Source organism: Canis lupus, chromosome 29 (genome assembly GCF_003254725.2).
Source record: "Canis lupus dingo isolate Sandy chromosome 29, ASM325472v2, whole genome shotgun sequence".
NCBI classification, from domain to species: domain Eukaryota; kingdom Metazoa; phylum Chordata; class Mammalia; order Carnivora; family Canidae; genus Canis; species Canis lupus.
Genome location: NC_064271.1, coordinates 1130225 through 1153497, shown reverse-complemented (window position 1 = coordinate 1153497; position 23273 = coordinate 1130225). Strand labels below are relative to the sequence as shown.

At 41.7% G+C, this 23273-nt stretch overlaps 1 protein-coding gene and 1 long non-coding RNA gene across 16 annotated transcripts in view; one reads left to right on the top strand and one right to left on the bottom strand.

Moving 5' to 3' along the window:
• The window catches only part of LOC112678426 (uncharacterized), a 25402-nt gene extending 23777 nt beyond the window's left edge, over window positions 1-1625 (bottom strand). For 2 of the 4 annotated variants that reach the window (XR_003147575.3, XR_007406999.1), the window contains exon 1: window positions 991-1126. This is a non-coding gene — a long non-coding RNA (uncharacterized LOC112678426). Of the gene's footprint in view, window positions 1-363; window positions 584-990; window positions 1127-1200 lie in introns of those variants that run through there. The other 2 variants (XR_003147573.3, XR_007407000.1) reach the window with 2 other exon arrangements.
• Window positions 706-23273, top strand: CLXN (calaxin). 12 transcript variants are annotated; one of them, XR_004810415.2, is made up of 11 exons: window positions 707-831; window positions 4392-4550; window positions 5469-5573; window positions 6261-6412; window positions 6688-6792; window positions 9220-9305; window positions 14528-14665; window positions 16609-16739; window positions 20024-20106; window positions 22947-23055; window positions 23143-23273. XR_004810415.2 is itself a non-coding variant. In XM_049103762.1 (7 exons), exons 1-6 carry the CDS (start codon window positions 774-776, stop codon window positions 9277-9279), a joined length of 639 nt encoding a protein of 212 aa, XP_048959719.1. In that variant the 5' UTR covers window positions 707-773; the 3' UTR covers window positions 9280-9305; window positions 14528-15123. The 12 variants fall into 12 exon arrangements, 5 of the variants coding, with proteins under 5 accessions (XP_025333479.1, XP_048959719.1, XP_025333477.1 ...); XR_004810414.2 differs by having other exon boundaries at window positions 16595-16739; XR_004810417.2 differs by lacking the exon at window positions 16609-16739.

Sequence of the window (23273 nt, the reverse complement as noted above, 5' to 3'; positions counted from 1 at the left end):
TAAGTAAAGGTCCAGATTTACTAGGATATTTTTCAGAAAATGAAGGTTTTCGAAAAGCAACCCCACACAGAAGTGGCAGTTGTCAACATGGCTCTTGGGGACTTCGCCGTTTGACTGGCTTAGCATTGCCCACGGCCTTCCCCGGATTCCACCGACCGCCTCACTTCCACCTCTAAGAAGGAAGGAGGGAGGGGGAAGAACTATTCCAAGTCACTTTGGCTCCCACACCACCACCAAAATCCTAAGGGCGTCTCGGTCCAGGCTACGTCCAGGCAGCAGAGCAGAAGCGGACACCCAGGAGTGGTTCGGCTTTAGGGGCAGCTCCTCAGCCCCACACCCCGCCAAGCCCTCCTGGGGGGTCACCGCCTGCGGACTCTCGACGCTCCTCCAGCTGCCCCGGCCCTCCCAGGCGGTTTCCAGTCTCGCTTGGTGCGACGCTCCATCCGCGTGTCCCCCCTGCTCCTAGGCCCTGCGTCACAGGGCGGCCCGTCACGGGGGCTGCGAACCCGGGGAGGCCCCTCGCGCGGGGCGGGGCGGCGAGCCAGGCAGCAGCCACCCGCGGCCGCACCGCCGTTGCCATGGCCACGCCGTGCGTGCGTGTGCGTGTGTCCGCGGCGTCCCGCGCCAGCCAATGGGCGGCCGGCGCAGCGTTGCCATGGTACCGCGCCCGCGTGCGTGGGGTCCCGACCGGCGAGGGTCCGCTCGGCCGCGCGCCCCTGGGCCCCCGCCGCCGCCGCCGCCGCCGCCGCCGCCGCCGCCCGCGCCCAGCCGGCATGAACCGCAAGAAGCTGCAGAAGCTGACGGACACCTTGACCAAAAATTGCAAGAACTGTAAGTAAGGAATCGAGTGCTGGACGAGCAGAGGCTCCTGGCTCGTAGGGCGGCGCAGCCCTGCTTGCCCGTGGCCCTAAGGACCGTACTGCAGGCGCCTGGCACCCGTATGCTCCCACAAGGCTCCGGGTCGCTTCTCAAACCCTCTCCTTATCTTACCTTCCCCTTGTAGACCTTTCCATTTCTATTTCCAAGCACCTTTTCCATTATAGAAACGTCATTGACGCACTGTCACAGCAGGTGTGGTTGTAGCCGCGGATAGTACTGAACCCCGCCGGCCCCAAGGAAACTGGCACCGCCAACGTGTCCCTGCCTTTTAGCTCTTTGTTGTGCCAATAAACCGGCAGGGTCCAAGTTTTGAAAACTTACCAGGAGGTGCATAAGGGAAAATTGGTTGTCAGTAGCTGAACATCCTCAGGAAAGATGAGTTGAAGTGGCACATCTCAGAGCAAGGGAATGTGTCTCGAGACCAAAGAGTTCCACAAAGCTAAAACGCAGTAAAGAATCCGCTCAGTTGCCGGTGGGGTTGTGAGGTAAAGGAGACTTCGTAGGTGACAAAATGAGCACATATTAAAGATATCTGCTCCAATCACGCATTCCAAGACGTAGTCCTAGAATTTCATAGGTGACTTTACAATTGTACCCAGACTGAAAAACAGAACTGTACTTGGTCAAGGAAACCCAGATACGGTTTAAAATGAGAAAGATACTGTCTGACAAGCAAGCTTATAAATTGTGTTGCTGATTACAAACTAATGGCCACTTGAGAAATTAGGAGAAGCCATAATTCCAGGACTACCTCCACTGTGCAAAGGAGGAACAGGTGTAACGTAGTTCTAGAGCTTATAGGATCTGGTGCCTTCTAGGCGTATTTAGTATCGAATGTAATGAGTGGTGGGACGCGCCCCCTTGGTGAAGTGGCACTGTAAATAAAATTATGGTGTGTATAAATGCCTCAAACTTCTTAGAAGAAAGTCATCCTATATATTAAGGTATTATTATGGTTATTATAATGTGGTCTTGTTCTGTTGTTGTTTTTCTCCAAATCCATTTCAAGGAAAAGATCAAATCTTAAACATCTAGAGAACATTTTGAATAAGCAGTGCAATAACTGATATACACAGTTTGATTTAGTACCGGTTCAGTAAGTACACCATGAATTGCAAACAGTCATTCTGTGAGCAATCAAAAGGTGAATGTATTAAAAGATAAGTGAAAACCTGGCAGTAAAAAATAGTCAAGTCTTTGATTTTTGTCCTTACGTAAAATTCTTAAAGTGGGCCTTAAAAACCTTGATGATTACCAGTTAAATTCTATAGAAATAGTTACAAGTCATGGGCATTATAATTAAAAATTTTTTTTAATTAAAATTTTTTTAATGGAGAACTTTTCCCCTAAAGTCAAATTTCCTTTTAGTTGCCAGTTGTAATCCCACTAGGATGAAATGGATAAATTCTGTAGAATCAGAGAAAAAAAATACCTTAAGTGATTGCCCACCATTCTACAGAAATGATCTGCAGAACACACTTAGACCAATCCAAAAAGATGAAAATCCATTCTTGAATTTCTCTTAATTTCATTTAGTATTTTATTCTGGAATTTAAAAAACATTTCAGCAAGTAAAACTTTCTTGTGGCTAATCTTGGATCCTTTGGGTAATAAATTAAGATAATATTCTTTAATTTTCATTTTAGCCAAGATGGAAATATGGCTAATAAACAACCTCTCTGCTAAAATTTCATATACATGAGCATCATTTTAAATACAGGCTTTTCTTCTCCAATTACTAGCAAGCTCTTTTATTTTTGGAGGTGTGTGTGTGTGTGTGTGTGTGGTTAAATATATATATATATATATATATATATATATATATATATATAACAAAAATTTACCATTTTAAGTGTACAGCTCTGTGGCATTAAATACATTCACATTGTTGTGCAGCCATTACCAACATCCATCTCCAGAACTATTTCATCTTTCCCAGCTGAAATTATGCCCATTAAACTATAACTCTTCACTTCTCCTGTCCCCAGTCCCTGGCAACCACCATTCTACTTTCGGTATCTGTGAATTGTACCATGCTTGATACATTATATAAGTGATATCATACAATATTTGTCCTTTTATATCTGACTTATTTCACTTAGCAGAATGTTTCAGGCCTCATCTGTCTTGTAACATGCGTCAAAATCCCCTTCCTTTTCAAGGCTGAATTGCATGCATATACTACATTTTACTTATCCACTCATCTCCTGATGGACACTTAGCTTACTTTCAGCTTTAAGGCTATTGTGAATAATATTGCTATGAACATTGATATACAACTGAGTCCCTACTTTCAATCCTTTTAAGTATATACCCAGAAGTGGAATCACTGGGTTACACAGTACTTCTATGTGTAATTTTTTTTAAGAACTGACATGTCATTTTCTACATCAACTAACAGCTCTTTTTAAAATCATAACCATTATATTGTTTTCTACTATTTAACCACTTTTTTTTACTAAATCATTTATTTCCCCAAATTTTTCAATATTCCTTCTAAATTGTGGTATCCCAAACCAGAAATCACACTCAAGCCTGTCTTGACTTGTAGATCGAGGTATGATTTCTCCATTCCTATCTGCTGTCATCCTTTATATACACACAGATTTCATCATTGTGCTTTAAAGTACTTTTGAAATAAAACATTTCTCATCGTCCACCTATACTTCATATTTAAACTCACTTTTATGGCAGGCAATAACACTTCCACCTATGTACCTCAAATGGGAATTGGAGCACAAATAATTAACTCAGCGGTTTTTTTGTTTTGTTTTGTTTTTGTTTTTGTTTTTTTTTAACTCAGCGTTTATAAACACTCTGTGCATTTATGTGTATGGGCCAGAATATATGTCCGTATATTTATTTTCAATAAAAATTCCCTTCCTCCAAAATACTAAATACCTACATGTTAATATTCACATCAGGTGCAATAAGAACCATAATGGGTGCTGGAATATGGTTAAATGCTTCTTTATTGGAAAATAGGTTTCTGATGTCCAAAATCTGGCTTACTGATTTAACTAAGGCTGATGTGAAGTTAAAATTGTTGCCTAGTGTTCAGGAGTCTGGTATCTATCTCCAGGCAAAAGCGTAGTTGTAAATATCATAAACGCCTATAAGCAAAGTTACCATTCTTAAGCGTTACCTTGCTTACTTTGGATTGCACCTCTACTGCCTTTAAAGTTTAGCATCTGACCTCATAATCGTTATTCAGGTAACTTGGCTATTATTCTTTTCTTCCTAAATGTGACTGAATTTAATATTCAACTCCTCTTTGGAGGAAATGCTCTAGAGAAAGAGAATATTTTAGAAGAGAAACCTCTGTAGTGGCCATCCTTTATTAATTTAGTTAATTTTATTAATTTAAGGGTCACGAATCTTAAAACAGGATAGTCTTCTGTTGAAAACTAATATTTGATGTCCTTGATGTTGTCTATAAACTCAATAATGCAAAATTTAAGTTAGAAATAAAGGTTTAAAATGCATTTTTGTTATATCTTATTTCTTCACAGTTAATAAATTTGAAGTGAAATGTCTTATAGATCTTTTTTATAATTTGATGGGAGAAGTAACAGAGCGGCAAGGTATCACCATTGGACTAGATCGCAATGCATTTCGAAACATCCTGCACATGACATTTGGAATGACAGACGATATGATTATGGACAGAGGTAAGAAGACATACAATATTCAAATAGGCCAGATCCAGCCATAACTGGGAAAAAAAATCTTGGAGTTTAGACATATTCTTGATAGGAAGCTTAATGTTCTTAATTCCCAATTTCACTTGAATATAAAAAATCAATTTGTATGTTAGGGAAGCGTCATAGTGAAGGTGACTCTACCCACTCTATTCTGTGTATTCAGGAAGAGGACAAAGTCCAGCTTGAATAATTAGATTTTCCTTACTTTATACCCAAAAACCTAAAATATTTCTATTTCTACTTCGTAAATATAATAATGAAAACAATGGTTTTAAAAGGACATATAGATTTCCTTATGTCATCAAAAATATTTCAGTAAATTTAAGTTATAACTTTATCATGTAATAGCATTAATTTTCTTGAGTAAGAAAAATATAAAATTACATATTTTATGTCAACATATCAACACATTTATTTTTTTTTCTTTTTTTTTTTAATTTTTATTTATTTATGATAGTTACAGAGAGAGAGAGGGAGAGGCAGAGACACAGGCAGAGGGAGAAGCAGGCTCCATGCACCAGGAGCCCGATGTGGGATTCGATCCCGGGTCTCCAGGATCACGCCCTGGGCCAAAGGCAGGCGCCAAACCGCTGCGCCACCAGGGATCCCTCAACACATTTAATATACAATATATCCACATATTAGTAATCATTGATTACTCAGAACTTACTTTGTTTCTACAAAATATGAAGAGAAAGTGTGAGAGTTTAAATAAAAGAGCTTTCCAATGTTATAATGTCTTAGTTTTCCTCCTTTGTCAAAAGAGAATGGTGGACCATCTTATCCTGGAGTTTTGTCCAAATTTTAAAAGTGAATAGAACCAGTGTAAATATATTACTGAGAACAAAAATTCAGCACAAGTATTATGTTGTGCTTCTTTCTTAGTATTCCGAGGTTTTGATGAGGACAACGATGGTTATGTAAACGTATCAGAGTGGATTTATGGATTATCAGTATTTCTTCGAGGAACTTTGGAAGAAAAAATGAAATGTAAGATTTCAGGTTGTCCTGAACTTTTTACATTAGGATTAATGTATCTAAAGAACTTATGTCCATTGTCTTCCAATGTGGCCATTGAAATAGGTTTGTCTTTCGGTTGGTTGGTTTGAATCCCCATTAGCCTCTTCTATGGAGCAAATTCAAGTCAGTTATAAAGATTGAAAGAAATAAATACAAAGGAAAATCAAGAGATTCTGAGGAGTAATTCATGTGAAGCAAGACTGCATAAGCATTAACTATATATGCTATGACATATGCATTTATGTATTAAGGTATTAAATATTTTACATATTTCATTACCTGCATTGTTAACCATGGAAGTAGAGAATACTGATTCAAGTGCTCTGATTCTTAGTTAATTCTTAATTCATTCTGATGAACTCTGTGTAAGGATCATATTTCAGTCAGTTTTCTAAGAATTTTAAGATGAAATGGTCAAATCATTGTTCCTTGGCTTTCTTATTCATAGCTGAGTGAGCGTAAGGAGCCATTTTCTAAGGGTTGTTGACTATATTCAACAAATAGACATTAAACATTGGCCATGGAAATTAGATTGCACTAAGTCCTGCAGGGTTGACACGGACATCCACAATACAGACTTTGGCCTTGAAAATTTTATCAGAGCAAATGTTCCCTTAGTCATAGTATCAAATTCATAATTGGTTATTTTTTTAAAAGATTGCTTTGAAGTGTTTGATTTGAATGGTGATGGATTCATTTCAAAGGAGGAAATGTTCCATATGTTGAAGAACAGCCTTCTCAAACAGCCATCTGAAGAAGACCCTGATGAAGGAATTAAAGATTTGGTTGAAATAACACTTAAAAAAATGGTAAATATGGGAAATGTAGGGTTTTATATTGACATTCATAGGCCAGAATGGGATAGAATTAAGAATTCAACTTGTAGTAACTATCAGTTACTTGTTTGGTGAAATAAAACACTTATATTGTGTTTTTTAATTATAAGATTAAAAATTCTTTTCAATTTCATTAGTTTCTCATTTTTCCAACGTCTTTCTTCTGTCAACACTTGACCATGAAAAGACAGGTTTGTTTGTGATAAGTGTTGTACATGTTGACTGATACATGGCTGGTCAACTCCTAGGACCATGACCATGATGGGAAGCTGTCTTTCACAGACTATGAACAGGCTGTGAGAGAAGAGACTCTTCTACTGGAAGCTTTTGGACCATGTCTACCTGATCCAAAGGTAATGACATTACTTTCATTGAACAGTGACCCATATATAATATAGGAAAAGCAACCCAGGACTTCTTGGTTTGGTGAGTGAAGTATCAGATGAATTACATTCACCCACAGAGAATAGCTTCTGAGTAAACCAACTGAAGAAGAACCTGCTGATTCATTTCATAGTAGTACTATAGCCTAATGCTATTTTTTCCCATTCACAAACTCATCCACTCATATAGAAAGCAATTCTTAAAGCATAATGTATTCCAGAAACACAGATGAAAGGCTCCATGTCTGCATTCAAGGGCTAATATTTTCCTGAGAAAAGCCAATGGGAAAATAAGTACACAACAGTGTGATAAGTATTACTGTAATAGTAAGGGCTTGTTCAGTGCTTCATCTATGCCAGGCAGTATTTTAAGTACTGCCCCATATTACTTCATTTAATCCCCCTAACAATCCTATAAAGGATGTAGGATTATTAATCCTCATTTTATAGATGAAGCAGCTGAGTCTCAGAGAATTTGGACAAGTTGTCCAAGTTCAGTCATCAATTATGGAGTACTGCAGGCAGGCCCTTGAGCCCAAGTTCATAGATATGTGTAGTAGAGTGTTGCAGTAGTCCATGGCATCCAATCCAGCTGTATGGAATCACTGGTGAATGGCTGGTAGGACAAGGAAGGCTTATCTGAGTTGTTAGGCCACAATCGTCAGTCAAGTCAAAATGGAGAAGAGCAATAAAAATGAGGGAATGGCATATGCATGAGGGTGGGGAGGGGAAAGAGAAAGAAAGACTATTAGAAGAGCATTCAGTGTGGTATGAGACTGATGTTGAAGCTGGAAGTGCTTAGAGGAGCTAAGTCCAGTGGAGATTGGAGCTTAAATTTTGTCTTGAAGGCCATGAGGATTCATTGGAAGATTTTTAAGCAGGTGGATATTAACATGCCCACCTTCCCAATCTCTCGTCTATATCTCTAGTTGTCTACTCAGCATGTCCGGTAGATAATCTGAGTAAAGGCTTGGTTTTCTCCTAAAAATCACTCCTCCCTCATCTTCCCTACCTCAACAAATGACACCCCTGTACAGTGTTTCAGTCAAAAGATGTAAACCACTCTTAATTTCCCTCTTAGAGCACTATCAGCTACTACTTAAAAATATATCCTTGAGTATAACCTCTTCTCCACACATCTGTGTTTGCCAACCTAAATCAAGCTGCCACTCAGTCATCCTGCCTCAATCATTAGCTTTCTTCTACTCTTGACCCCTACTGACTATTCCCCCACAACATCTAGTATATTTGTAAACACAAATTCTGTCATGCCCCTCCCTTGCCCCAAACCCCCAGTGCATTCTGAAGTCCATTCAATGGCCCCTTTTTCTCTCTCCAACTGTGGTCTCCTACTATATTTTCAATGGAGGGCTCCTGCCCTGGAGCCATTCCAGCTACCTCACTGTTCTCCCTAGGTGCCTTTGCACTTCTGGTAGCCTGCATCTAAGCATCCTGTCCCCAGACCTTCACGTGCCTCAGACCCTCACTCCATTCATTCTCTGTGCAGATGCCATCACCATCTTAACTACTATGCCCCTTCCACTCCTCACCACTGTGTCTTTCTACTTCATAGTCCTTATCATTATATAGAATATATTTTCTGATTTGCTTATTGTCTGTCTCAACACATGGATGGGAAAGGAAAGAAAGAAAAAGGAGAAGGAAGGAAGGAAGGAAGGAAAGAAGGAAGGAAGGAAGGAAGGAAGGAAGGAAGGAAGGAAGGAAGGAAGGAAGGAAGGAAAGAAGGAAAGAAGAGAACTTACCTTAATCCACACCTACTTCTATTTTCTGTACAATGGCTTTCTTTTTCATAGTCAAATGCTGTAAGAGAATTATCTATATTTGTGACCTACACTACCATGGCATCTTCAGCACACTCCTGAAACTGTTCTTGCTGAGGTCACCACTCCCTACTTGTTAATAAATCCCAAACATAGGGCTCTTGGCTTCTTGTCTTGCTGTTCCACATCCCTTCACCACCCCAGCTCTCAGTGTAGCTTCTCAGCTCCAGGGCTGTAGGCAGCACCTCTACTCCAGCTATAGCCTGGCTGTGACATCATGTGACCTCTTGGACTCCAGAGCCCTGGTTTGCTGACCCTATCACATCCTCCCTACAATGAAGTAAGCTCAGTTTCTGGCCATCCAGCCACCAGGTTGAAGGTTCTTAGCTGTGTCATATGCTCTTGTTCATCTTTGTGGCCCCAGACCAAGTGTCATATTGGAACATAGCATAGTCACCATCTTCAAGTGGAAAATGCATGAGTGTCACAAGTTCTTGGTCCCCACTCCTTTTCAGTTATCTTCTGGCTCTTCAGACATTAAGGAGACATACAGAACATTTTGTTTTTCTTACCGTTTTATGGAAGTCTGTACTAATTTGAACATGTTTTTTTACAGAGTCAGATGGAATTTGAAGCCCAAGTATTCAAAGATCCAAATGAATTCAATGACATATGAATACCTAAATGTCTGTGTTGTCTCGAGTGAGTAAAAAAGGAGGTGCATGTGTATTGTTTATTTTTTCTACTTAGCTCAGAAAGATAACGTTGAATTGTGTGTTTGGGGTGGGGGATGGAGCTCACCAACAAGTATCATTCAACTGGTGCAAGATGCAAGCAAAATAAATAGACAACAAGAAGTCCCTTATTAAATGTTGGGTTTGGCAAGACAAGTTAGCATTGCCAGATATTTTATCATATAGACTATCTGTTAAAGCATAAGACTATCATAAAAAATAACTATCATAAAATATATTATAAAATGAAGATTATATAATCATGAATGATGGAGGCACATATTCTTCATATCAGAAGGATGCTGTGTATACATTTAAAACTCAGTGAAACTGGAGATCCCTGAGTGGCTCAGCAGTTTGGCGCCCAGGGCGCAAACCTGGAGTCCCAGGATCGAGTCCCGCGTCGGGCTCCCGGCATGGAGCCTGCTTCTCCCTCTGCCTGTGTCTCTGCCTCTCTCTCTCTCTGTGTCTCTCATGAATAAATAAATAAATAAATAAATAAATAAATAAATAAATAAATATCAGTGAAACTACCGAATTTCCTTTGGAGCAGTAAATAATGAAGACAGCAATAAAAAAGAATAACAATAATGGCATTTAGCATTTAAATGCCTCTCTGCTAGGCATTGAAGGACATTTAGAGAGCTGAAAACAACATGGAGCCTACTTTAATATAATGCATATTATTATTTGAGGCTTTGCCACAATAACCTGCACAGAGAGTGAGCATCTGAGGGCATGGGTACCTGCACCCATCTTTATGTTTGTCACAGCAATTAGCACAGTCCTCAGCACACAATGAACATCATGGATAGAAAAGTAAGAAGACACAAGATAAATCCAAACACTCGGTGAGCGAAGGGGAAAGAAAAAGCTGGTTCTGTACATAATGGATGATGTGGCCACAACTTTCTGTCTATCTCTGGAGTCGCTCCAATGTTCCCCACCCCATTGCAGATGGCAGCAAAGCCCCCTAGCCTCCCCAATTTCTCCTGCCTCTCCACCTCAGCCTCATCCCTGTCCCCATCTCCCTGTCTGGGTGCACCTCGATGTCATCCTGCCACCTTTTGGGATCCCCTCAAGTAACCCTTACAGGAAGAACATCACATCATGTCCCACCAACAATGAACTCCTGAAAACAGAACAGCTTCCTCTCTGCCTCCTTCCATCCAACAGGTGCCTATAGGCATTGGATGCAGCATGAGAAAGATGGGGCCGACTTGGGTTTCTAAAGTTACTGTTTACTCCTGTCTTAAATGCATGCAAGCAGCTGAGAGAAGTATTATGCACATATCCCCTCTGTCCATATACAAATATTCAGAGGCTACTTGGGACGTTAAATCCCTTTTGTTACTACATATGTGTCAAGCTTAAGCAAAAGAGTACTTTGTGTAAAAAAAAAATGGACTATTACAAATAAATGGAATAAATTATTCCATGAAATAAAAAGTATTTTACTGTCTAATTATTTTCTTAAAATTTTAGATTCTTATATAGATGGACTTTGATACAATTTTTCTTTCTGTCTTGAGTATGTAGAAGTAGTGAAATACATAGTGCTTTTAATTTTTAAAGTTTATATTTTTATGATTACAAAGTAATAGAAGTTCACTGAAGACTATTTCAGAAGTTTAGGAAATTAAAAATTAAAATTAAAATATTCATCAATATTCTGGTATAGATCCTTTCAGGTTTCTTAAGGCTTTTGAAAATATACCTATATTTTTGCACAGAGTATATCTATATTTTTTAGATGATCATATTGAAAATGCGCTTTTGCAAGCTGCTTTTTTAATGGACCACTATCTCATGGCATTTTCTCAGATCAATTAATATTTGTTGTCAAGCCTGACTTGCAATGGCCACCTGGCCTTCCGTTACACTTATTAAAGCACTCCCATCATTGACATTTCAGTTGTTCCCACATTTCTTTTACAAATAATTCCCAAGTAAAGTCCTTATGAATAAATCTTTTCATGTTTATCATTGATTGCTTGCTTATTCAGAGTAAGTTTTTAAAAGTGAATATTGGGTCAGAGTGTGAGGTTTCTAGCATGTTGCCAGACTACCCTCCAGGGGCCTGCTGTGCCCCATACATGCAATGCTGATTCCCCTTCCTTGTGGTACACATTCTTTTAACCTCTTTGCTGATGTTGTGGGCCATAATTGACCATGGTTTTAATTTATCATTTAAAGAACTAATCTTATACATCTATAACTAAACTTTTTATTGTAGACTATGTAAAAATCGACTTCTATATGAATAACGCTATTTTATTACTTGACATGATTTAAAACTAAAAAGCCTATTTAGAAAAGTCTAAATAATTTTAGTGAAACTTAAGATAGTGTTGGTGCAGACTCATTAGCTCTGTTTGAGAGCTTCCCCGTACATTATAGAATATATCCCTTCTGCTGTTCCTCATCATATCTGCCCAAATCATTTCCTTCTGCAACTGTATCTGGATTTCCGGATTCTCTTAATTTTACTAACATAGCAACTCATAAATGATTTTAACATTGAGAATTCTCTCAACTTAATAGCAGGATCATCCAAGTACACAGAGTACCTTTGAGGAAAGGCATCTCCCCTCTCACTTTGAGCTCTGTGGCCTGCACTAGGCCTTGCCTGCCTGCTGGTAGTTTGCCCTGACTCCCAACTCCCAGGTACAGCCAACTTGGCTCAGCCCCATCTTTGCCTGTCTTTGAGTGGCTGGGTTAGGACTACAGATGAGCAGTTATAATTTGGAGGGCTAATATAGACTTCCTCTCAATTGGCTCCTCAAAGCATTGGCTTCCCCCTCTCCCAGTGCCCTGGGAGGACCAGCAGAAAACCAACCAGGCCCCTCTGGAAAAGGTATACGTTGCATTGCTCACAGCATGGAGAACATCTGTCTGGGAAACAAGTACATTTTTTTAAACTACGGGATTTAAAAACTACCACTGAAAACTGGTAGTCCTGCATTCTTAACCTGCAAATATCTTTGTGTACAAGATTGCACTTGTTAAGAAGCCAAGCCTGCAATTGCTTGCATCATAAAGTCATCCAAAACATTCACCAAGTTCCCACTTGGTGCCAAACCATGAGAGTGAATATAGTCTAGGTCAGTTGCCCTGCTTTCACCTCACTTGTGTTGAGAATTCTATGCCCTGTGACAGCTGTGTCATCACCTTTACTAGTTGGATGCACAGTTACAGTCCCTCTCCTGTCCTTCTCCACCCCTCCCCCCAAAAAGTTATATCATGTTTAATTAAAGGAGATTGTAAAAGGGAATTAAAATCAAATATATTTTGAAACTGTGAAGACAGCAGTGTCTAGGAAAGGCTGCTCTGAGCCACTCCTTGGATTGTGCATTTTCACTGACTGCATTTTATCTGTGTCTATTTCCTCACAGAATCACCCCCAGCTCTTCCACAGTTACCCAGAACTGATGGTAAATCTCACCTAGTGTGGCTAAGAAAGGATGGCAATTGCATTTGACATAGAGAGATTATTATAAATGGTCCATAATAAAATAGAAACTTGACCTATGTATATGTTAACTACAATTTGGCAAATCTTGAGTATTGGCTGGTAATATTTCAAAAAGAGGGAGAAGTGATACATTTATCTTTTTTGATTTAGTGACTATTCTCTGTTAGAATGAAGCAGATGATCTCGTCAAATGTTTTCAGTCTCAGTTACCAATGAAGAAGGAGCCAACCACTATACATACCGAGCAAATCAAAGTCCCCTTCTCATGTGATGTCTCTCAAGGAAACTCTCAGTTTCGAAGGGGAGTGAAAAAGGAAGGCAGCCTAATAGTGAACTATCCTGTGTGAAACAAAGCATGCTTCCACATTTGAATGGCTTTATCAGAGTGCCATTAGCCTGAGCAGTAGTTAACTGCTTACAGTTCCATCGTTGGTAATTTGTGGTTTTCTGTGTACCTCCTGCCTCCTACCTAATCCGTCAAGAAAATATTCCTCCCCCTAAGACACACATCCTCTTGTTTATTTTCACCTCCCTCCTGCCTGTTAAGCTCTACACTACCCCTATTATGTGGCCCCAGCCAGACTCACAGAGAGTGCCCTGGGTGAGAAGCTTGTCAACTTAAAGGTTAATAAATTGGGTGAAATACAGGCTGTCCTCCCCTTAACCTGCGGTGCACCTTCCTGTCTCCTGTCCCCAACAACAAAGTCAGCCCAGAGCTGGGCAAAGTGAGCCTGAAGATGGAGAGTTGCATGGAAGGAAGCAGAGGAATTTACAAGTTCTCCCTGCAAGAGACAGTTAGAGCTTGTGTCACTACCTCCTGGTAGGAGAGATTAGCGCCAAAGCCCAGGGCAGTCCAGAAGAGTAATTAAAACCACTTGGTAAAGTCCTCCTTAATGATCCCTTCAGAGATACAATAGAGTCAGAAAGTGAGATAAAACTATCCCCACAATCTCATTAATACATTATACAAAAATCCAATGAGCACTTTTGTTCTGGGCATTATGCTAAGTACTTTATATTCATCTTACTCATTTCTCACAACTATCCTAAGAGGTAAACATAAACATTACTTACTATCTTCCTCCTACAGGAAACTTGAGGAAACTGGAGTTTAAGAAAATCAAGAAACTCCCTAAATATCCTAACCTGGTCAAGAATAAAGCCAAGATTTAGACCTCGTCCAGTTCTAACATTGAAGACCTTCCTGTAAAGCAATATGTGCTCTTTTAGCCATATGTACTCCTGCGGTTTGAAATTACTGAGCACCCCTGCTTCCTAAAGAATCTTCAAATTGCCCCTTCAAGGCTCCCTGGTGGTGCTCTGTACTTGGCATGTTAGTGAGTGAGACCGTTGACAACTCTCTCCAAGGCACTGTTCTTATCTGGAAATACCTTAGAGTTTTCTTTCTTTAGTTGAAATTTCCCATTTGGATGTGAAGGTGCCCACTTTGGGAACCAATAGGAATCTAGACATTGGACTGGGACCTTGCCTTGTCAAGAGTCCACACATGGTGAATGGGGTTCATGAATAGTGGCCAAGCTGTCAGATTCTGTGGCTCTGTGGTCAGTACAAGATTAGAAGTGAGATGAGGGTCCACCAACCATGGAAGGAGAAAGCAGAGGCTGATACCATTGCTGATTTGTGAGGGAAAGGACAGAAATCCTTCAGGAAGGAGAAGAAAGGGCTGGACTCCTCAAATAAAGAATGTTTCTTAGGTCATCTTGGGTGATGTCAAAGAAAGATGTCTCTCTGAAGAAGAAGATGCCAATGATGAGAGGCCATGATCCAGTGGTGAACACCAGAAATTATGATGTAGCCCTTCCTGGTGCCAATAACTGGCCCAAGGATGCTAGGTAAGGCATAGCTGGATTTGTAGTCTTCCCAGACCCTGTTCTAGCTCCAACTGCCTCTAATTGTCACAAGGTATCACATGGCCTTGCACAGGTCACACAAAACTTTAAAAGTCTGATATAAGTGAAAAGTGGTGTGTATTTTGATGGGGACATTGTATCTGTCATCCAAACTGAAAATACTGAAAGGAGATGCTACTATACTGGGACAATGTAATCCCAGGTAAAGTGAGATGTATGGCCACCCATTTATAGGCTACAGCCTATTCAAATTATATTTGATCTGGGCACCTAGGTGGCTCAGTAGTTGAGCATCTGCCTTTGGCTCAGGTCGTGATCCCGGGGTCCTGGGATCGAGACCTGCATCGGGTTTCCCTTGGGGAGCCTGTTTCTCCCTCTGTCTGTGTCTCTGCCTCTCTCTGTGTGTCTCTCATAAATAAATAAAATATTTTTAAAAATCACATTTGATGTAAAATGGGAATAATACCTATTCTCTGTGTCTCCATCACACAGGGTTTTTGTAAGAATTGAATACGATAATGTCTGGCATCATTTTGTAAACTGTGAAGTATGAGACAAATACATAGATTGATACAGGTATGCACTAGACAGTGGAATCTGTGCCCTGTCTTGGAGCATGCTTGTGTTCTCAGCAGGAGCTCATATATAATGATTCAATAAGAACAGCAACAACCTGGAAATGACATACATTGATTAAATGTGTGCCATTGCTTGAGTTACTTAACCAGTTAAAGAAAGCTGAAGGACATATCTAAAAACGTTTTTAGGGGGATCCCTGGGTGGCTCAGTGGTTTAGCACCTGCCTTTGGCCCAGGGCATGATCCTGGAGTCCCGGATCGAGTCCCACGTCGGGCTCCCGGCATGGAGCCTGCTTCTCCCTCCTCCTGTGTCTCTGCCTCTCTCTATGTCTATCATAAATAAATAAATAAATCTTAAAAAATATTTTTAGTGATGTATTTACAGAAATGAATCTCATGAAACTAGGATAAAACTTCAGTGTAAACTAGAATTTTGATGGTTGCAGTTAATGAAATCATGTCTCCTATTAACACACACACAGAGACTCTCTCATAACAAACTCACAGAAATACACATGGTAGTTTATTCCATTTAACAGACACATTAGAGTGTCTTGAATTTCTCTATCATCCTGTCTGGATACCACTAATTCTAAAGTAATTGGTACCATACTGTTAATGACTATAGTCCTGATTAACTACATTCAAGACTTGATGTGTTTGTTATGCTGGCTCTAAGATGCTAAAATATTAAAGAGAAATTAATAAGGTGCATGGTTTGTATGAAAGCATAGAAGTCAGAAAATCCACTGTGTAAACATGAACTTACATCCAAGTTATGTGAGCTCCAACCAGCCAAATTCACACCTTGGTCTACTTGCTATGTTCTTAAATTGGATAGTGTAAATTTGACTAAGGGCAAAACAGACTGCTGGGCTTGAATTTCTAAAAATTACTTGGTACTGCATTTTGATTCATGCATATGCAGAAAATAATACAACAGCCGTACGAATTATAGTCAAGTTATTAACTAAGAAAGTGGGTGAATCTTCCTTATTTCCATGGACCCTGAAAATCCTCATGTTTGGATTTATGCATGTGTACATGGCACTACATCTAATCTGCAGACTATATACTAGGCAACAAAAGGGATATGGGAAAAAGGACATTGTCTCTATAGGCAAGTAGCAAACCATCTAGGAAATCAGACTTGCTGTTGTCTTGGAGAAGAGGAGAAAGAGGAGAAAAAAGAAAGGAGAGAGGAGGAGGAGGAGGAGATGGAAAAATAAAATGAACTGAGTAGGAGCAAATAGTGTTTATGGCATGACCTTTATAAAAGAAAACGGGTAAGAAGGAGAGTAAAGGGGGTTTGTGCTTGTCTCTCCTTTAATAGCCATGTTATTACAGAAAATCAAGAGTCAGAGAGAAGAGAGACAACCTCCCTTGCAGAGTGTGTTGAGAAGTCAGTGGCGTGGAGGAGCTATCATCAGGGCAAAGCAGGATGTGGAACAGGCCAGGGCCTGCACACCCAGCACGAGGTATGTGACTGAGAGGCAGGGAGCTGGCCCGCGGCAGGTGCAGCACAGCCAGTGCCCGTCGGCCCCAGGAAAGGAAAACCTGCAGGTGCAGTTGAGACATGTCCTGAGCCTCCAAAGCCACGCGTTTTTCTGAATAGCTGTCCTATCTTCATTGTCTGCCTGCAAGATTATGGTTTGCTGTGGGAGGGGACGGGAGGCAGGGAGTGGTTTGGTGGAGTCTCCAGCTCTGGCGGCTTGGATGACACACATAGGCTGCTCCAGAAGTGAGGTGCAGTTGGAAGAGGCCAAGACTGGCCAAGGGGAATGTTGATGGTGGGGTCTTGCCCCGCCAGCCCCATGCAGCCACAGGTCCCCCCAGGAGGGCTCTCCTTTCTCCAGAGGCTGTGATGGACATGGAGTTTGCTGGCTTCCACTCAGCACTGCCCTCCTGTCCTCCACAGGGAGCATCTTCTTCTTTCTCCTTCAGCCATCCGTGGGCTGAATGATTACCTTAGCACCCCAGAACTCAGTGCTCAAAAGCCCCAGAACTTCCTAATGCCACCCAGATTTTCTCTACACCTCCCCAGGAACCAACCAACACAGTGTCATACCCACTGTTGGGACTCACTGTCCTTTGTTAAAGGACCTCTCAGCAACTCTCATGACCTATAATCAGAGGCAGTTGTACAAATAAAAAAACTGCCATGTTCAGTTGGAAACAGGAGAAAGAAATGGAGCCATGTGTCTTTTGGAAATTCCCAACACTTGGTCAAGGTGAAACTCCCGTCTGGTTCAGAAAAGGTCTATTAGAGATGGGGGAAGATGTGTTAAGTATGAGAGCATTTTATATTTTTAGGAACTTAACTCAAAGGTCTAGTAGTTGCTATAGCAATGCCTATGACCAAAAAAATGAGGAGGAATGGATGGTGGGGTAAGAAATTGTTCTATGACTGTATGTGCAACCAGGGAAAAGATATAGTGAGCCATAAAAGGCAGTGCTGAGGTATGAAGAAGCCTCCAGAACAAAAATTAGAGAAAAAAGCAAGGAATAATCTGGTCCCTTCAAAACAGTACCCTAAAGAGTCATCCAAACCATGGCACAGTGCACTGCATCTGGAAAGAGGTCAGGGGGAAGAAAGGGTGAGGAGTGTGGAGAGACTGCTGGAGGGGGACAGAGGAGGCCACCAGGACTAGGGACGCAGGCAGGTGTCCTGAAAAGCCATGTGCTAGGGAGGCTCTACACATTTGCTTGGATCCCTTCCTCCCACATGCTGGCTTGTAGAGCTCCGGGCGGGAAGACCACATCTGGGTGGGTGGGGAGAGGTGCACCCGTGGAAAAGGGTGAGGGATTACTCTAGGTTGAATTCCTCCTTTCTCAGGTGACTGCATTCTGGCCGCCCCACACCTCCCCCTTTCATTCTTGGCCTGCCACAGTCCACCTGGGGCATGCAGGCAGCTGCTCCAACCACATGCCCTGTCAGGACCTGTTGCTTCCAGGGGAAGAATGCAGGAATATCAATTCCCTTCAAATGCTGAAAGGGGAGAGCCCTGCTTTGGGAGCTATAGGGGTGTGAAGAGTTAAAGTACAAAATCAGAATATAGAACAATTTAAGCCTAGACCCCAGGATGGAGGGGGGTGGGGGATGGGGGAGTCAAATTGAGTCTCTTTGGTTGGTGAGCTCAAAGAACCAGAGGTGGTAGAACTCCTTTGCCTCCCAGCCCTGGGGGAATGGGTATAGCACAGCACCCTTCTTCAGCAAGGCCTATGCTCCTGTCTGAGCTGGAGGGGTCCTGGGACTTGTGCCTTGTCCAATTCCAACACTCAGTATGGCACCCCCAGAACTTGAGCAGACATACCTTCTGATAGGGCTACTGAGCAGAGCACCATGCCAGGAAATGGGGTACCCTCCTTCAGAGCTCATGCACACACAGCATCCCCCCACACACCGTGAGCAGCCTTTGCATATACCTGGAGAGATCACACAAGCAGGATTAGGGGTGGGCTCTGCAGCCATGCAGGAGTGAGCACTGCTCTCACCATCTACTCATATGGCCCAGGACAGATGCCTTGACCACTCTGTGCCTTACTTTATACAATCTGCCACATAGGATTGTGAAGGTTTAAGTACATGAATAGATTAAAAGCTCTTAGAATGGTGTCTGCCACATAATAGATGCTCAATAAATGTAAGCTTTTATAATTATTAGCTATAGATGACTTATTATATAAAGATTGTGTGCTTTGGCTATATTTCAGGAATCTGGGACCTGTTTTATTATTCAGTGTCATGTTTTCAAGAATAACTGTAATACTGGTTGCTCCTTTGGTTGCTCCTTTGATTACCCCTTACAGCATTCACATAGCACTTAGTAAGCACCACTGGCTGCTGGCCTGCTGCAGTTCATGAGCAGAACTGGAATTCCACTATGGGCTGGCATCCTACATGGGCATGCTTGGAAAGGAGCAAAGGCAGGTACAGTTCTGCAGATGTGAAGAGGTAACTAGGAGTCCTCGGTCTATGAAGCAAAAATATTTCCCTGCAAAAGTTCTCAGCTAAGAATGAAATGGCTTACTTTCATGGAATGCTAACCCTTGGCCACAATCAGAATCTCTATTGGCTGAACATCCAAGGGATTTCTCCACTTTTTTTTAAAGATTTTATTTATTTATTCATGAGAGAGAAAAAGAGAGAGAGAGAGAGAGGCAGAGACCCAGGCAGAGGGAGAAGCAGACTCCATGCAGGGAACCTGATGTGGGACTCGATCCCGGGACTCCAGGATCACGCCCTGAGCTGAAGGCAGACGCTCAACCGCTGAGCCACCCAGGTGTCCCCCAAAACCTGAGTCAAGCCGCACAAACACTACATGGTTATGCAAGTGGGTTCCTTAAATCATTCTTTTTAGAAGAAACCCATAACCTTGAAAAATATAAGCAGTCAACAAGAATGCCAAGATATTTCTCCTTACAAATATCATATCCTAGAAGCACACTGGCTACTTCTAAGGTGTCCTTCCTCACATCTATTATTAGCCACCAAATCACAATCCACTACTGTGTAAGTTTCAGTGTGCTTTGGTATCTGGTCCTGATTTTAGCTACGGTTGTGTTTGGTGTGTGTGTATGCCCTCACATTGCTCATGTTCACACACCTGAACTCACCTGTCCATGCAGTGAGACTTTCTCCTTTCCATATCTCTCAGATCTTCATTACCCAGCTCCACTTGTTTTTGCACTAATTTATGTGTCTTCCCATTATCTGGAAGCCTCCAGATTATCATGTGCTTTTTTTATTTGCCTGAAATAGATGATCTCTACCCTTGAACATTTCTGGTTATTTCATGGAAGGTGATGGGAAAATAGCCTCCACATTGGACTCAGAAAATAAAGGTGAGCTGGACACAGTCTTGGGGTCACTGGACTTTGACTACAACTTTCAGACCAAAGGCTGGTCCTGGATACTATCTCCTTAAGGCCGATCTGCAAAAGCAGCACTCCTCCCATTTACAATGGCAACAGGTGCAGGGAGTGAGCTGTCTGGCTAGTGCCCAGGGCTGAGTGGATGGGGAAGGAAAACCTGAGTCAAGCCGCACAAACACTACATGGTTATGCGAGTGGGTTCCTTAAATCATTCTTTTTAGAAGAAACCCATAACCTTGAAAAATACAAGCAGTCAACAAGAGTGCCAACATGTGACTACAACAGGCATCACTGTAGGAGTCCACATCGAAGCACAGACATCTGTTCTTACATGAGTAATGCCAAGCTAGATGCACACAAGGAGAAGAGGGAGGAAGATAGGCAAAGAGAAGTGGTGGGAGGCAAGAGGGAAAAAAGTAAATGAAAAGAAAAGAGAAGAAAAAGAACAGCATGAGCCTCAGCCTTATCTATGGATTGCCAGGTGTGTGGTATAGGAAAACAAAGATGTGTTTTACCTTCTCTAGGAAAAGCCACTTCTGATGGACATTAGGGGGAAATAGCTAAGCGCAGGCTCCAGGAATAATAAACAAACCAGACTTCAGGCTCTGTGGGGAGCAGGAAGAGGCGGCCTTCCTCACAGTGGTGTCCCTACACACCCCATGCTCATGGCACATGGCCCAGCTTGATACACCGGAGGCGGGTAGGATGACAAAGAGCTCTTAGGAATGGACTACTGGTTTAGGGTCATCCTTTCCCCTGGTCACAGCAGGAATGTGATAGGATGGTGGAGGTGAGCAGAGGGATGGGAGGGCACAAAGTAAGCACCTCAACCTCATAATAGAACACCCTGTATCAGGCCAATGCTTCAGCACAAGTGCAAGTATTTACTCATCCCAGGGTGCTCCCTTCTCTCTGGAAGGTAGGTCTGAACATACTAAGGGCCCATTTGGCCACAGAACATCTGCTGTCCACTGCCTGTGGAGCAGCAACAGCTCATGGGGGGCTGGCTAGAATTCAGAGTCTTGGGCCCCATTAGCCCTGCTGAGTAGGATCCCTCCTTTCCTTAGATCCTGTGGTGATGCATAGGCATGTACAAGAAGCTTGGCTCTGGTTGTCCTGGAGAGCAACTGAAGCATGACCTTCAGTACTAGCAAAAACTTTACAAATACATCATACATTGCAAAATAAATCAGAAATGAAAACTGAGGTTTGATTTAATTGCACTGAATCCTAAAAGAACAACAAAAATGGGGAGTTTATTTAATCCAAATCCCAATCTAATTTTACTCATGCCCAAAGAAATTTTTAAAAAAGAAGAAAGAAAGAAGAAAAAGAAAGAAGAAAGAAAGAAGAAAGAAAGAAAGAAAGAAAGAAAGAAAGAAAAAGAAAGAAAAGAAAGAAAGAAGAAAGAAAGAAAGAAAGAAAGAAAGAAAGAAAGAAAGAAAGAAAGAAAGAAAGAAAGAAAGAAAGAAAGAAAGAGTCCTTTTTTGCAGCCAGAAATAATTTGGTAAGACATGAGGAAGAATGCCTCGATAGATCATCAGTCCAACAATAGCATGCATGTTGTCCCTCCTTGGAATGCTTGAAGCCAGCCTAAAGACAGCAGTCTAGATACTTGAGAAGATCATGGGCTTATAAATGAGGAAGGAATGGAGCTGATATGAAAGGCTACCAGTCAATCTAGTATCTAAAAGAGATTTTACCTCAATGCGTACATCATATGGACACAGTGTCCTTACTTGCCTTTCATCCACATACATGGGCACTCTCCTGGAAAGGTCAGGACCAACATGGGGGGTGCTGAAGATATGCCAGAAATCCCCTTGGTATGTCATATCTTCACACAATCGCCAGCATCCTTTGGTAGGTTCAACAGCGTGGCCTTCATCCTTAGTAATTTGTGGCTTGCTGTGTACTCACACCATGATTTAATCCCTCAAAAAATATTCCTTCTCCTAAAACACACATCTGCTTGTTTATTTTCATCTCCTCCTGCCTATTCAGCCTACACTGCCCCTATTATGTGGTCTGCCCCACACACAGAGCTCCCTGCATTAGGGATTGTCAGGAGAAAGGACATTGGAATGAACGGGTAAAAACTAGGCTCCTTTCCCCCTTTTGCCTGAAACTCACTTCATAATCTACCACTCTGTGCCACCAGCATTCAGGAGGTGTCCTCACCTGCCAGTCACACATGCACAGAGTGTTCTTCTAGCCCTACACAAAATGGAGTTTGAAGGAAACACAAGTGTCGAAGTAAAAAATTCTAATAAAGCAGGAAACAAGACTTTAAACTCCTATCATTGGAAAATATTTTGAATACTTTAATCACTGTTTTGGCTAGAAAAGTTATGGCATGTGCTTAATCATTAATAGCAAAATCTTCACATTGTTCTAGTACTGAGTAACAAATCACAGAAGCAATATTATTAAAAACCATCCAGTCAAATGCTCGCTAATGAGTCAGGTAGTCAATAGATCTCAGGGGAGCGGGGCCATCTCAGGGGAGCGAGTTAGCAGAGGAATTCACTGCCCTTCCCTCATGCATGCACACTGCTTATGAGTTTTACACTGCTGCTTCTTGATGTCTCCCTCCTTGTCTTTCTATACAATCCCATTCCTGAGATATCTCTTAGAGCTCAAAACAAATTATTGAAATTTCCAAGGAAGGTACAGTAGCAAATAGTATTTTATTTTACAAAGCTGATGTATGAGTTCTGACAGAAAAGTACAACCAGCTCCTTCCTCAGAAGAGCCTTCCAATCCTACCAAATTCTTGCTTTCCTGATTGTTTTTATCTCTCTTCCAAGATCACCCACTGGTGTATACATACACAACTGAAACCCATGTATGTCACATTGTTTTGATCCTTGGAAAACTATTAAAGATGGGAGCTGATGAGCAGCAGGATGGATGAAGGTAAGTGAGGGCCCACCATGGACTGTGGCTGGGAGTGGGACCAAGAGGGTGGTGCTGGTCTCTCCTTTAATAGCCATGTTATTACAGAAAATCAAGAGTCAGAGAGAAGAGAGACAACCTCCCTTGCAGAGTGTGTTGAGAAGTCAGTGGCGTGGAGGAGCTATCATCAGGGCAAAGCAGGATGTGGAACAGGCCAGGGCCTGCACGCCCAGCACGAG

Bases quoted from the DNA above. Each gene is read 5' to 3' on its own strand.
- CLXN (XM_049103762.1), top strand. From the start codon at position 774: ATGAACCGCAAGAAGCTGCAGAAGCTGACGGACACCTTGACCAAAAAT. The intron at 832-4,391 runs GTAAGTAAGGAA...ATTTCTTCACAG, and splicing joins GACCAAAAATTGCAAGAACT to TTAATAAATTTGAAGTGAAA. The intron at 6,793-9,219 runs GTAATGACATTA...GTTTTTTTACAG, and splicing joins CATGTCTACCTGATCCAAAG to AGTCAGATGGAATTTGAAGC.